Here is a 12,675-nt window from a genome sequence, read left to right as displayed (position 1 = left end):
AGGGGACACAGGTTCGATCTCTGCTCCAGGAAGATCCCACATGCCATGGAGCAACTAAGCCTGTGCGCCACAACTATTGAGCCTGCGCTTTAGAGCCCGTGAGCCACAACTATTGAGCCCATGTGCTGCAACTACTGAAGCCCACGCGCCTAGAGCCCATGCTCTGCAACAAGAGAAGCCACAGCGATGAGGAGCCTGTGCACCACAACGAAGAGTAGCCCCCACTCACTGCAACTAAAGAAAGCCCACGCACAGCAAAAAAAAATCCAACACAGCCAATAAAACAAATAAATAAATAAAATAAATTAAAAAAAAAAACACATGACTTTTTCTGGGGGAATAAAAAAGGTCCTCTAACAGGTCAGAATTTAGGAATAGTGTACAAAGTCCATAAAAATCACAAGCCACCAATACACACCTTAGTTTATGGCTCCCTGTTTCTCTCTTGCATCTGCCTCTCTCAGCTTCCCTGTATGATGTGCAAGAGGCGGGACTGCCCTCAGGAGTCTTTACCACACAATAGTTAAGTATTTTCCTAAACACTTTCTGCTGCTATGAAACCTGCTGGGCAGGCACCTAACTGCTGACTATAATTACTTTCAAGTCTCTTTCCTTTCAACATGGTTCTTAGGGCAGAACACAGATCCCCAGTTCCTTCGATAAAAGAAATAAAGGTTCCAGGCAGGCACCTGGGCTGCAGCTGCCATAAATCTTTCGATTAAGAATGCACAATAGCTTTTCTGGCAAGCGGCCTGAGGTGACCTCTAAAAATGGTTCGTTATTCACTTGACCCAGAAAACCCCACAAAGTCACGCAAGTCAAGAGGTTCAAATCTTCGCGTTCACTTTAAGAACACTCGTGAAACTGCCCAGGCCATTAAGGGTATGCATATCCGAAAAGCCACCAAGTATCTGAAGGATGTCACTTTATGTGCCATTCCGTCGTTACAATGGTGGAGTTGGTAGGTGTGCCCAGGCCAAACAGTGGGGCTGGACACAGGGTCGGTGGCCCAAGAAGAGTGCTGAATTTTTACTGCACATGCTCAAAAATGCAGAGAGTAATGCTGAACTTAAGGGCTTAGATGTAGATTCTCTGGTCATTGAGCACATCCAGGTGAACAAAGCCCCCAAGATGCGGCGAAGGACTTACAGAGCTCATGGTCGGATTAACCCATACATGAGCTCTCCCTGCCACATTGAGATGATTCTTACTGAAAAAGAACAGATTGTTCCTAAACCAGAAGAGGAGGTTGCACAGAAGAAAAAGATATCCCAGAAGAAACTGAAGAAACAGAAACTTATGGCCCAGGAATAAATGCCACAAAAAAATAAATGCAAATATAAAAGCAAAAAAAAAAAAAAAAAAGAATGCACCATAAGCAGCCTCCAAGGTATTCCTGTGCTAATAACTGAAGTCGTCTGGTGAAACAAGCACATCATTTATGATACTACGAGATATGACTTAAGCAGATGTTTGAAGCAGATGATATTATTTCACTTAAGCAAGATTATGGTTGATTACATACTCTTTCAGTCATGAGAAGGATAAACTGCATTGAGGATACTGTAATTATAAAGAAAAAAAATCTGCTTAAATCAAAGTAACAGAGGTTTAAATAAGCAAGAATTTCTCAACAATTTATAGATAAACTTCAAAGATGAATGTGCAAAAAAAAAAAAAAAAAGATGAATGTGCAAATCCCTTCCTTGGAAACTCTAAAAATAATATAGCTAACCAAATAATCCTAAACTATTTAAGCCTAAAATCACTAAAAGAACTACAAGTCCTCCAGTGAACTCTAGAATTTCATCTACTTATTTTATTTTACACCTCCAGGTGGCAAAATTATTTCGGATCTCAGTAACATTTTAAATGGATTTTCAAATGTGCAGTCTCATTTACACTCCTGACGTTCCTGTGAGTATGGAGGCTGGTAACAACACAATCAGTGAGGTTGCTGGGAATAGAAGTCAGGTCATCAGTTGCATGAAAATACTGAAAATACTTTTTTCCCAAAGGAAGTGAATGCTTTCTATTAAGAGATCTTAATTGTACCTTTGATACAAATGTATCCTACTTTTTTCTTCAGCTGACAAAGCTTCTGAGAAGGTATCAGCTGTATCTGCATCACTGTGGACCAGAGAATTCCCCAGTTCTGTGAGTGTGCTCCTGCTCAAACTAGTTCCCAGGGAAAACCTGTCAAAAGCTGGAACCTCAGCTGGTTTTTCTTCTTCAATTGGTTCCCATATATTTATCTCAAAAGAACCTATATTTCTCTGCACACGTTTCAGGGCTTTCACCCTCACTTTATGGACAGAATGCATGATAACAGACATCATTTCCTCAGTTTGGGGACCTAGAAAGAAAAGAACAAAAGGCCTTGAAGTTCATTAAAATGTTTCAACTCAAGACATAAGGGGATCCAATTCTGGTCCCCCCTGCGAACACGAAATCTAACTGATGGCTAAGGCTTCGTTCTACAATCTTACAGATTATGCTTTGTTCAATATTTGTTAGAAAACTATGGTCCATATTTTTAAGGCAGAACTGCAAAAGCTAGAAAAGGTCCATTAAAGAACAATAAAAGGGACTCCATAAAAAAGTATGCCCTGGAAAACAAAAAATTTAGAATTTGACTATTTCAAAAATCGGATAATTATAAAAAGAAGCACTAACATTTTTCTCATTCCCACAGAGTGGCAAACAAGAGAAAATAATTATACTTTTAGTCAAAGAAACAAAAACACTTTTCTGACCTCAAGTAACAGGAAATAATAGGAAGGGAAGTTTTTCAAGGCTGCCTATAGAAAAATTTTTAAATATCATTAATACATAAACAGGACATTTTAGAGATTTCAAAAAAGTCTTAAAAATATAAATCACAAATACAATGTAAGTACATTAATGCAATAATGTAAAATCTTACCCTATTACTAGACTTAAATAACTAGACTATAGTTCTAAAAAAGAGAGTAATTTGAATTCTTTAAAAAATTTCCACAAAATTATGAATGTACAGGAGTACCTCATTTTATTGTACTTCACAGATATTGAATTTTTTACAAATATCCGTGAAGGTTTGGGGCAACCCTGAAGCAGGTCTATTGGCACCATTTTTCCAACAGCATTTGCTCACTTCATGTCTCTGTGTCACATTTTGCTAATTCTCACAGCATTTCAAACTTTTTCGTTATTATGAGATTTGTTACGGTGATCTGTGATCAGTGATCTTTAATGTTACTATTGCAAAAAGATTATGACTCGCTTCTGGTTATGATTATGACCTGGATAATGGTTAGCATTTTTTAGCAATAAGGTACTTTTTAATTAAGGTACATACATTGTCTTTTTTTAGAGCACACTTAATAGACTATAGTAGACTGCAAACATAACTCTTATATGCACCAGGAAACCAGAAAATTCATGTGACTTGCATTACTGCAACATTCACTTTATTACAGTTGGCTGGAACCAAACCTGCAATATCTCCAAGGTATGCCTGTGCTTAATGCCATTGAACTATACACTTAAAATGGTAAATTTTATATTATTTATATTTTACAATAAAAAAATTTCTACAAGGTCATCTTGAATGCATAGTATAAAATAAGAAGCATAAATAACCATAAGAGGAGAATACCAGTTTTCAATAAAATACCTGCATTATACAAAGCACTATATACTCATTTTAAATATTTTATCTTGTTTAATCCTCATTCAATACACATTCATAAAGAGGTATTAATATACTCATTTTACACATAAGGAAAAGAGGCTCAGAGATACTGAGCAACTTGCCTATGGTCACACAGTTACCAACAGAGCCATGACATGAAGCCAGCTTTGTCTGGTTCCAAAGCAATAGAATTGGTGCGTCCGTAATGGGGAAGTGCTTCTGCCTTCTCACACTCCCGTCTCCAAAGAGAAATGTATAAAAACATAAGCACTAGAAAATAAATGCTTTCAAAACAAAACGAGAATCTGCAGCAATTTATCTATCAGCCATCTAAGAAATGACAAATAATACCTTTCACAACACAGTGTCTGAGTCTCTGTTGAAGAGAGTGATATTTTTCTCTTAAAGGAACCCTTATGTCCTCAGGATTGGGAAATGCTTTCACAAAAATTTCTGCTACCTTCAGAAAAATTTAAAAATGAGTTTTATGAGCATCATTCTTAATTAAAATAAAAGTAAAATTCTTTAAAGTCTCTGATTCTGATTTAGTTTATTTTCACCTATATTTACATTACCTTTCTGATTGGTGGCAGTTCTCCAATGAGACTCAAAATCAGATCCTGAATAAGTTCTTCAATATTAGAAAACCGAGAGAAGGGTAGCATTCTACAAGCCCATTCCACTGCACTGAGACAGTGCTCAACCATACAAGAATCAAACTTCACTTCGAGGTCCTAAATGGATATTGAAAGAGATCATTTCCTTTTCACTTTAGATAGATAAGACTAGACTCTGCTATCAAGCAATCATTTCCCAAGTAATATTTATTCATTTTTCTTATTTTTGTGCCGTTAATACCTTTTTTCCCTCCACATTTTCTCTTGCCTTCTGATATTGCCTGCAACTATAGGATAACTTATCACGGACATGCAGCATCCAACACAAAGCACAAAGCTCTCTGAAGCAACCTAAATCGGGAATGGAAAAATGAAAGAAGATTTTATAAGTATGTACATTAATATTATAGCAACTTCACCTCTGCTGGTTATTTTTTTCCCAAAATAAATGTCTTTATTTTGTTGATTATAAAAGAAACATGCTCATCCTCAATACTTCATATAAAAGTTGTGGAACATACAGATGGCCAACAAACACATGAAAAGATGCTCAACATCACTAATCATCAGAGAAATGCAAGTCAAAGTCACAATGAGGTATCACCTCACACCAATCAGAATGGCCATCATCACAAAGTCTGGAAACAACAAATGTTGGAGAGGGTGTGGAGAAAAGGGAACTCTCCTGCACTGTTGGTGGGAATGTAAGTTGGTACAGCCACTATGGAAAACAATTTGGAGGTTCCTTAAAAAACTACAAATAGAACTACCATATGATCCAGTCATCCCACTCCTGGGCATATACCCAAAGAAAACCATAATCCCAAAAGAAACTTGTACCATAATGTTTATTGCAGCACTCTTTACAATAGCCAGGACATGGAAGCAACCTAAATGCCCATCAACAAATGAATGGATAAAGAAGATGTGGCATATATATACAATGGAATATTACTCAGCTATAAAAAGGGATGAGATGGAGCTATATGTAATGAGGTGGATAGAACTACAATCTGTCATACATAGTGAAGTAAGTCAGAAAGAGAAGGACAAATATTGTATGCTAACTCACATATACGGAATCTAAAAATGGTACTGATGAACTCAGTGACAAGAACAAGGAAGCAGATACAGAGAATGGACTGGAGAACTCGAGGTATGGGAGGGGGCGGGGGGTGAAGGGGAAACTGAGAAGAAGCGAGAGAGTAGCACAGACATATATATACTACCAACTGTAAAATAGTCAGTGGGAAGTTGTTGTATAACAAAGGGAATCCAACTCGAGGATGGAAGATGCCTTAGAGGACTGGGGCAGGGAGGGTGGGGGGGACTCGAGGGGGGGGCGTCAGGGAAGGGAGGGAATATGGGGAGATGTGTATAAAAACAGTTGATTGAACCTGGTGTACCCCCCCCAAAAAAAAAAAAAAAAAAGTTGTGGAGATCCTTACAGAATTTTTACACATATTATTCCAGAATATTTTATACATGTCACTCGCAGAAAATATTAAAAAACACTTTATAGAGTAAATAAACTACTCTATTTACTAGTAGTTTACTTGCTTTAATCTTACAATATATTGTAGATATTTTTCAAAGCCAATACACACAGCTCTACTTAATACTGTATTGTTAATTTATTTGGAACATCACTTATTAATAGGCATTTAGGTTTAAAATTTTTCAATACTAGAAATATAATTTCCACTATAAAACAATTTTTTATTAGAAGTAATACAAGTACACAAAGATATTTAAAATCATACTATGTATACAGTTTTGCAACTATCTCTTTTTTTACATAATGTATCTTGGATATATTTCCCCTTTTTTTTTTTTCTAATGGGCTGCACCACGCAGCACGCAGGATCTTAGTTCCTGACCAGGGATCAAACCTGTGCCCCCTGCAGTGGAAGCGCAGATTCTTAACCACTGGACCACCAGGGAAGTCCCTCGGATATACTTCCATGGTGGCAACATACATATACTGTCTTTATCAGTACAGTATTCTGCTATATGGAAACTTTCCCAAATCACATGTAAAATATATCATTACTAATATTTAGGCCTAATTTCTAAGCAAGCAGTTCATTTTGGACAAACCTATTGCTTTAATGGACACTTCATCAAGCTTGTGGTCTCCAGTTGCTCCAGGTCGAAAGAATGCTACACCTCCTTTACAGTAATTAAGTAATGACTGAGGGAAAGGACTCAATGAAGGAAGGGACCCTTTCATTCGAATCTGAAAGTAAAGAAAGAATATATGAATTACCAGTCACATAAGTCAATTTTTAAGGAAACTATTAAGCAACAAACAAGGCAGGTAAGATAAATCATAAAGAATGGAAACACAGCATGGTTCCCTCACTACGTAAGAAAATATCCCTGAACTCACTTGTATTGGCTAACAAATTTAATTCAAGAAATTCACTAGGCTAAATCACTTAGCTCACAAAGTTAATTCAACAAATTCACTAGGCTAAATCTCAAAAGAAAAAAAGGTTCTTAACAAATTAACCTCTCTTGTCGTTCAAATTTTGCCTAAAAAATTTTGTATAAAAAGAATTTAATGCTATTTGCCCTGACTTTCCCAAACGAATAATAAAGAAAATAAACTTAAATATCTAACACTATGTGCAGTACCTAAAAACTAACACAGAAAAAGGTATACCTACATACAAAACTTTAAAAAACTAATCTATAAGTGATAGAATTATAGTCATCATTTGGCAACTCCTAATAAAATAATGACTCTAGCAAGGATCATTAATAAACACTAAATTAGGTAAAAAGTTGATGGGTTGATGGAGAACATGATAGTGGGTGGAATACGACCCAAATTCACTGATCCATCTCACTATCACAAAAAGTAAAAGAAAAAGACGTGCCACATGATACACTGCAACGGGGAAACATACACCACCACTTATGAAGGATTCAATTCTAAGAAAACGTGAACCTGAATGTAACCAAACCTGTTCACTTTGATGAGGACAGATTAGTTACCAGCTTATAGGAAACAAAAGGAAAGAGGAACAACTTAAGTGACACTAAATGAAAAAATGATAGACAAATCCAGAATATGGTTCAGGACCAATTACCTCATCTCTCTCACAGATCAACAATAGAAAAAAAAGGGAAACTGTATGTTAAAGGAAACTGAAAGAATAAAAGAAGAGGGATCTATGAGACATAAACCTGGGAAGAAAAGGATTAGCAGCAGGCTTGTAATCTATTTTCTCTCTCTACTATTCACTTCCAGAAAGACACGATCTAGTCAAATCCCCTTGTAAGCATGCTAAGGACAGACTTCTTGTCAAACAAATTAACCGGTATTTACCAGGTGTACAGAGTCTGTCTAGGCTGGTTATTAGAAACAAATCTAGAATGTATAGATTTATGGAGTATGACCCCTTGGAAAATGCTACACAAGCTATATAATTCAACAGATATAAAAAGGAGATGTTAAATAACTGAAATAGCTTCCTTTTGTGTTATGATGTTAAATAAAGGCCAGGACGCATTCTTCTGCAGTGAGAAAAGACTTGGAACACTGTATGCAATTCCAGAGTTCTCTGTGTTTCATCTGTATCTTCTGACTACCTATATCCTTGAAATTATTGGTAAAGTTTGATCCACGGATGAAAAACATGTGTCTACACAAAAACTTGTACATAAATGTTCATAGCAGCAGTATTCATAATGGCCAAAAAATGCAAGCAATCCAAATGTCCATCAATGGATGAACAGACAGACAAAATGTTATACACCCGTACAACGGAATATTACTCAGCCACAAAAAGGAATAAAGTACTGACATTCTACAACACGGATGAACCTTAAAACCATTATGCTAACTGAAAGAAGCCAGTCACAAAAGGCCACATGTTGTATGATTTCACTCATATAAAATGTCTACAATAGGCCAATTCATAGAGACAGAAAGTAGATTAATGGTTGCCAGGGGCTGGGAAGAAAAGCAAATGGGAAGTTACTACTAACATATTTCTTTTTTGGGGTGATGAAAATATTCTGAATTAAACAGTGGTGATGGTTGCACAGCTTTGTGAATCACTAAAAATCAAGGGATTGTACATTTTTTAAAGGTGAATTTTATGGAATGTAATTTATATATCCACTAGAAAATGGTAAAGAAACTGGCTAAAATAAAGATTCTGCATTATATTAGTTTCCTATTAGCACCCTAACAAATTACCAGAAATTTGGTGGCTGAAACCAACACCCATTTAATACGCACAGCTTTTGTGGATCAGAAGTTTGTAGATCCGAGGTACAGCTCAGCTGGTTCTCTGCCTAGAGTCTCGTAAGGCCAATCGAACTAACATCAGGGCTGCCTTCCTTTTTAGAGCTTCTAGGGGAAGTTCCCAGGCTCATTCAGGTTGTTGCGAGAATTCCGCTCCATAATGTTACAGGGCTGAGCTCCCCCGTTTCCTTACCGGCTATAGGCTGAGGGACATTTTCAGTTTCTAAAAGCTGCCTTCATTCCTTCGATAATGGCCCTCTTCAGACCAGCAAGGTTGAACTGAGTCCTTACCACTGTTCTAATCTTCCCCTGTGCCTTTTTTTCTCCTGCCTTCCTTTTCCACATTTCACTCAATGAGTCTTCTGCCTCCTTTTTTTGCTTTTAAGGGCTTGTGTGATTGCATTGGGCCCACCAAGACAAATCAGGATGCTCTCCCTATTTTAAGGTCAGCTGATTAGTAATCTTAATTCCCTCTGCAAAATCCCTTCAAGCCAAATTAAAGCAGTATCTAGATTTATGTTTGAATAGCCAGGAGGTAGGAATCTTTCAGCCGTCTTCAGAATTCTGTCTACTGCTTGTACTATGCTTTAACCTTACATAGCTAATTTATTACTTGTAAAAATTTTCACAAGGAGTAATATCTTCAGCAGAGCTGCTAATTTTAAGAGGACCCACACATTCTTTACCTGCTAGTTGAGTTCACTAAAACTATATTAAGTGAGATTATCGTCAGGAGTTGCTAAGCCAACCTTCAATGCAAATATACCTTAGAACTTTAAATAGTTTTCTACAACAAACAATTTTTAAAATAAAGTTTCCTATAACAAACACTCAGGTTTAACAGATTTTGAAACTATTAAAAACAGTCTTTCAATAATACAGGAAAACTCTTTCCCCTTCTTAGTAAACATATTTAAAAACAACTTCGGGGGACTTCCTAGGTGGCACAGTCGTTAAGAATCCGCCTGCCAATGCAGGGGACACGGGTTCAATCCCTGCTCCAGGAAGATCCCACATGCCACAGAGCAACTAAGTCTGTGCGCCACAACTATTGAGACTATGCTCTAGAGCCCATGAGCTACAACTATTGAGCCTGTGTGCCGCAACTACTGAAGCCCATGCACCTACAGCCCATGCTCTGCAACAAGAGAAGTCACCACAATGAGAAGCCCACACACCAAAACAAAGAATAGCCCCCGCTCGTTGCAACTAGAGAAAGCCCCTGTGCAGCAATGAAGACCCAACACAGCCAATAAATAAATAAATAAATAGTTAATTAAAAAAACAAAAACTTCAGGATAACAAGATATAGAATGAGTATAGTTTTAACATTTTTATGGTAGCTGTATGCAAATTTCACACACTTTTTTTTTTAAACTTTTTAAAATTTTATGCATCACAATTTTAAAAACTCTAGTTAAAACAAAAACTCTTACTACCATATGTGAAAAATAGTTTGAGACAATACATTAAAAAATTAATATGTTTATAAAAAAAATCACTAGGACTGTTAAGCAAACATTTAAGTCACGAGTAGAGAAATGGATATAAATGAGGGACATTTTACAAAAGGATAAAGAAAATAACAAAAAGTAGGGAAAGTATTCAACCTCATTTTCATAATCAAAAAATCATCTTAGGCTAGAACCTTTCACCAAATAATAAGCAAAACATGTTCACCAAACCACCCAATGCTGCGATGATGCAATTAACCCCCACATCTAGTCATGTGGTCACACTACAGTCCCCAGAACAGAAAACTCTCAGAGTCCAGTAGACGTTCATTTCCAGGGATACACCAATCCCCACAATCTTCAGTCTTCAACAGCATAAAGGTGCCTATAGTAAGGATATTTTCAACACCGAGGGATGTGAAGTAATCTATGTGAAAACACTGGCATGCCGGCCGGAGGGCACACTCTGTTTCTACACACACGTGTTTATCAGTGCTTGAAGGGCCTATGTTGCCTTAACATATTGTGATTCCGGGTCATGATTTTCTATCCCTTTCCCAGACAGGTGATAGGATTACACGTTCTAAAAATCATTATTTTCGAAAGAGGTTTCTTTCCTTGCTTGTGTATCTGCGGGGAACCCTCTCCTCTGCCTCTGTAAGGCTGTGTTGGGAACCTCGCAGGCTCTGGTCCATGCAGGTCATCCATGCACGTGTGTCACCCCCTCCACGACAGTAACTCTTTGATGGCTGAGGACAGAGATGTACATTCCCTCTTTCTCTAACTGCCTGCCAGGGCCAAGCACAGTGGCCCCCTCCTTCAATCTGTGGTTCTTACTGGAATGGATGCAGCACGAAGTGAGTGGCCATCTGACCACGGAGATTACACCTTTGGAAGACAGCTCCAGAGGCCCTCGGGGTCAAGAAGAGGTCACTTAAGGAACCAAGAGGCAGATCCGTGTCTGAGTGGCCAAGAACAGGGGCAGTGCTACAGGGAGGAGCGATCACCCAACAGGAGGCCGAGGGAAGAGTGCAACTTTGAAAGCCCGGATCTCAATCTTCTTTCCAGACCCGAGGAAGGACGTGCTGAGCTTTTCTCCATAGGGAAGAGAGGCCGCAGCCTCTCTGGTGAGAGCCACACTCTGACCTGAAGCGTCTCCACCCCAGGCCTCCCGGGCTCACCTGGGGACGGGCCTCTCGCCAGCTCCACCTTCACCATCCAGGGCTCCTTCCCGAGGTCCAGCAAAGGGACCAAGCCTGGCTCAGACACACGGCGTCCTACTGCCCCGAGGTCGTGGTCCTCCCACACCACGTTCTTACAGAGACCTTTCCCAGCTGGCTCTGGCTGCTGGTTTGTGACGGCCACCAACCCCTGAAAGGGTACAAACACGTTTCTTCACCAAGCCACGCAGTGGCTCTGGGGTGGGCTGTGTCCACGCTCTGGGAGAGGCGCCCTGCACCACGAAGGCTCGCCAGGTTGAGGATCCCGGCACAGGACGACGGAGCGGCCGCCTCTCAGAGCAGCGTAACGCCGGTCTTCCCCGAGGAGGGAGTGCTGCGCGCTGCTGTTCGCGAGCCTCTCCATCAGCACCTCCTCGGGTGACTCTTCTTCACAGAAGTTCTTTGAAGATAACTCCTTGGTCTTTGTCACGGCATCCGAGTCTGGGCACCGGCCTGGTGTAAACGCTCTCTCCACGGCCCAGGGCTCCTTCCTCTGCTCCCATGAGATCCTCTCGAGCTTAGAGACACAAAGGCCCAGGGAGGCCAGGCTCCGGTGGTTCTCCAGCATCATACTCCCGCACAGACTCCTTTGAGCCGAGTCCGGCCGCGCCCGCTCTTCCCGGCAGCACTCCACAGCCACACCCCCAAATGTCACCAAGCTCTGGGATGTGGCTTGCCGTGCAACTCCTGTCCCTGCCGCCTGCTGGGAGGGCCGTGTGCCTGGAAGGCAGCGCTCTGCTCTCAGGCCGGCCCCTGGCGCTGAGCCCACTCCGCGCGCGCGGCATTCCGCCGACAGCGCGGGCCAGAGCCCCCGGGGCCCGGCCTCCGCCCGCCCCGGGCTTTGTGCGCGGGGCGCCTCACCGCTGCGGCGACCCCAGCCCGCGGGCCCCCGCGCCCCGCATGTCAGCGCCGAGCGCGCATACACTCCCCCCCGCCCCCGGGGTCGCGCAGACACACCCAGCCTCCCCCACCCCCACCCCGGGCACCCAGCGGGCCCCGCCCGGCCGGCCGCCGAGCCCCACCCCCCGACCGCCGGAACCCCCACAAACCTTTCTTTCTAAAAAAAAGGGGTAATTTTCAAAACAACTTGATAAACAACTTTTCAGTCTCTCTGAGGGTTTCTACTAAAAAAAAGTTGTAAACTGTCGTTACATTTAGTAATTTAATCAGGGGCCAAATTTAAAGATATTTGGGGCTAATAATACTAAGTTCCACATTTTACAGAGAGACAGACGACAGGCCTACAAAGGCACTGCCGCTGGGTAAGGGACACACAAGCAGATGTCCCATCTGGCTGCAGATCAGATAAGAGCGCAGCTACATCTCAGCGGAAGTCCGCGGAGAAGAGGATGACGGCCCCAGAATCAAACTGAACTGCACATCTCAGGAGTCAGGAATGGGGAGACTCCGGCTGGTGGAGACTACTGCAAGGAAACATATAGTCAAG

At 40.7% G+C, this 12,675-nt stretch overlaps 1 protein-coding gene and 1 pseudogene across 12 annotated transcripts in view; one reads left to right on the top strand and one right to left on the bottom strand.

The window, feature by feature from the left end:
* Positions 1-12,675, bottom strand: part of CPLANE1 (ciliogenesis and planar polarity effector complex subunit 1) — a 119,535-nt gene that overhangs the window by 68,430 nt on the left and 38,430 nt on the right. For all 12 annotated transcript variants that reach the window (XR_009049125.1, XR_009049126.1, XM_057708115.1 and 9 more), the window contains 5 exons: positions 6,394-6,532; positions 4,535-4,644; positions 4,252-4,410; positions 4,028-4,136; positions 2,056-2,356 (listed from right to left, as the gene is read on the bottom strand). Coding sequence is in view for 10 of the 12 variants with exons in the window: in XM_057708115.1 (XP_057564098.1) it covers positions 2,056-2,356; positions 4,028-4,136; positions 4,252-4,410; positions 4,535-4,644; positions 6,394-6,532 (818 nt within the window). In the remaining 2 variants the exon portion in view is untranslated. The remainder of the gene's footprint in view (positions 1-2,055; positions 2,357-4,027; positions 4,137-4,251; positions 4,411-4,534; positions 4,645-6,393; positions 6,533-12,675) is intronic.
* On the top strand, positions 744-1,323 carry LOC130836132 (60S ribosomal protein L17-like; annotated as a pseudogene).

Source organism: Hippopotamus amphibius, chromosome 15 (genome assembly GCF_030028045.1).
Source record: "Hippopotamus amphibius kiboko isolate mHipAmp2 chromosome 15, mHipAmp2.hap2, whole genome shotgun sequence".
Classification (NCBI taxonomy): domain Eukaryota; kingdom Metazoa; phylum Chordata; class Mammalia; order Artiodactyla; family Hippopotamidae; genus Hippopotamus; species Hippopotamus amphibius.
The sequence above is the reverse complement of the archived record's forward strand: the minus strand, read 5'-3'. Positions and strand labels throughout refer to the sequence as shown.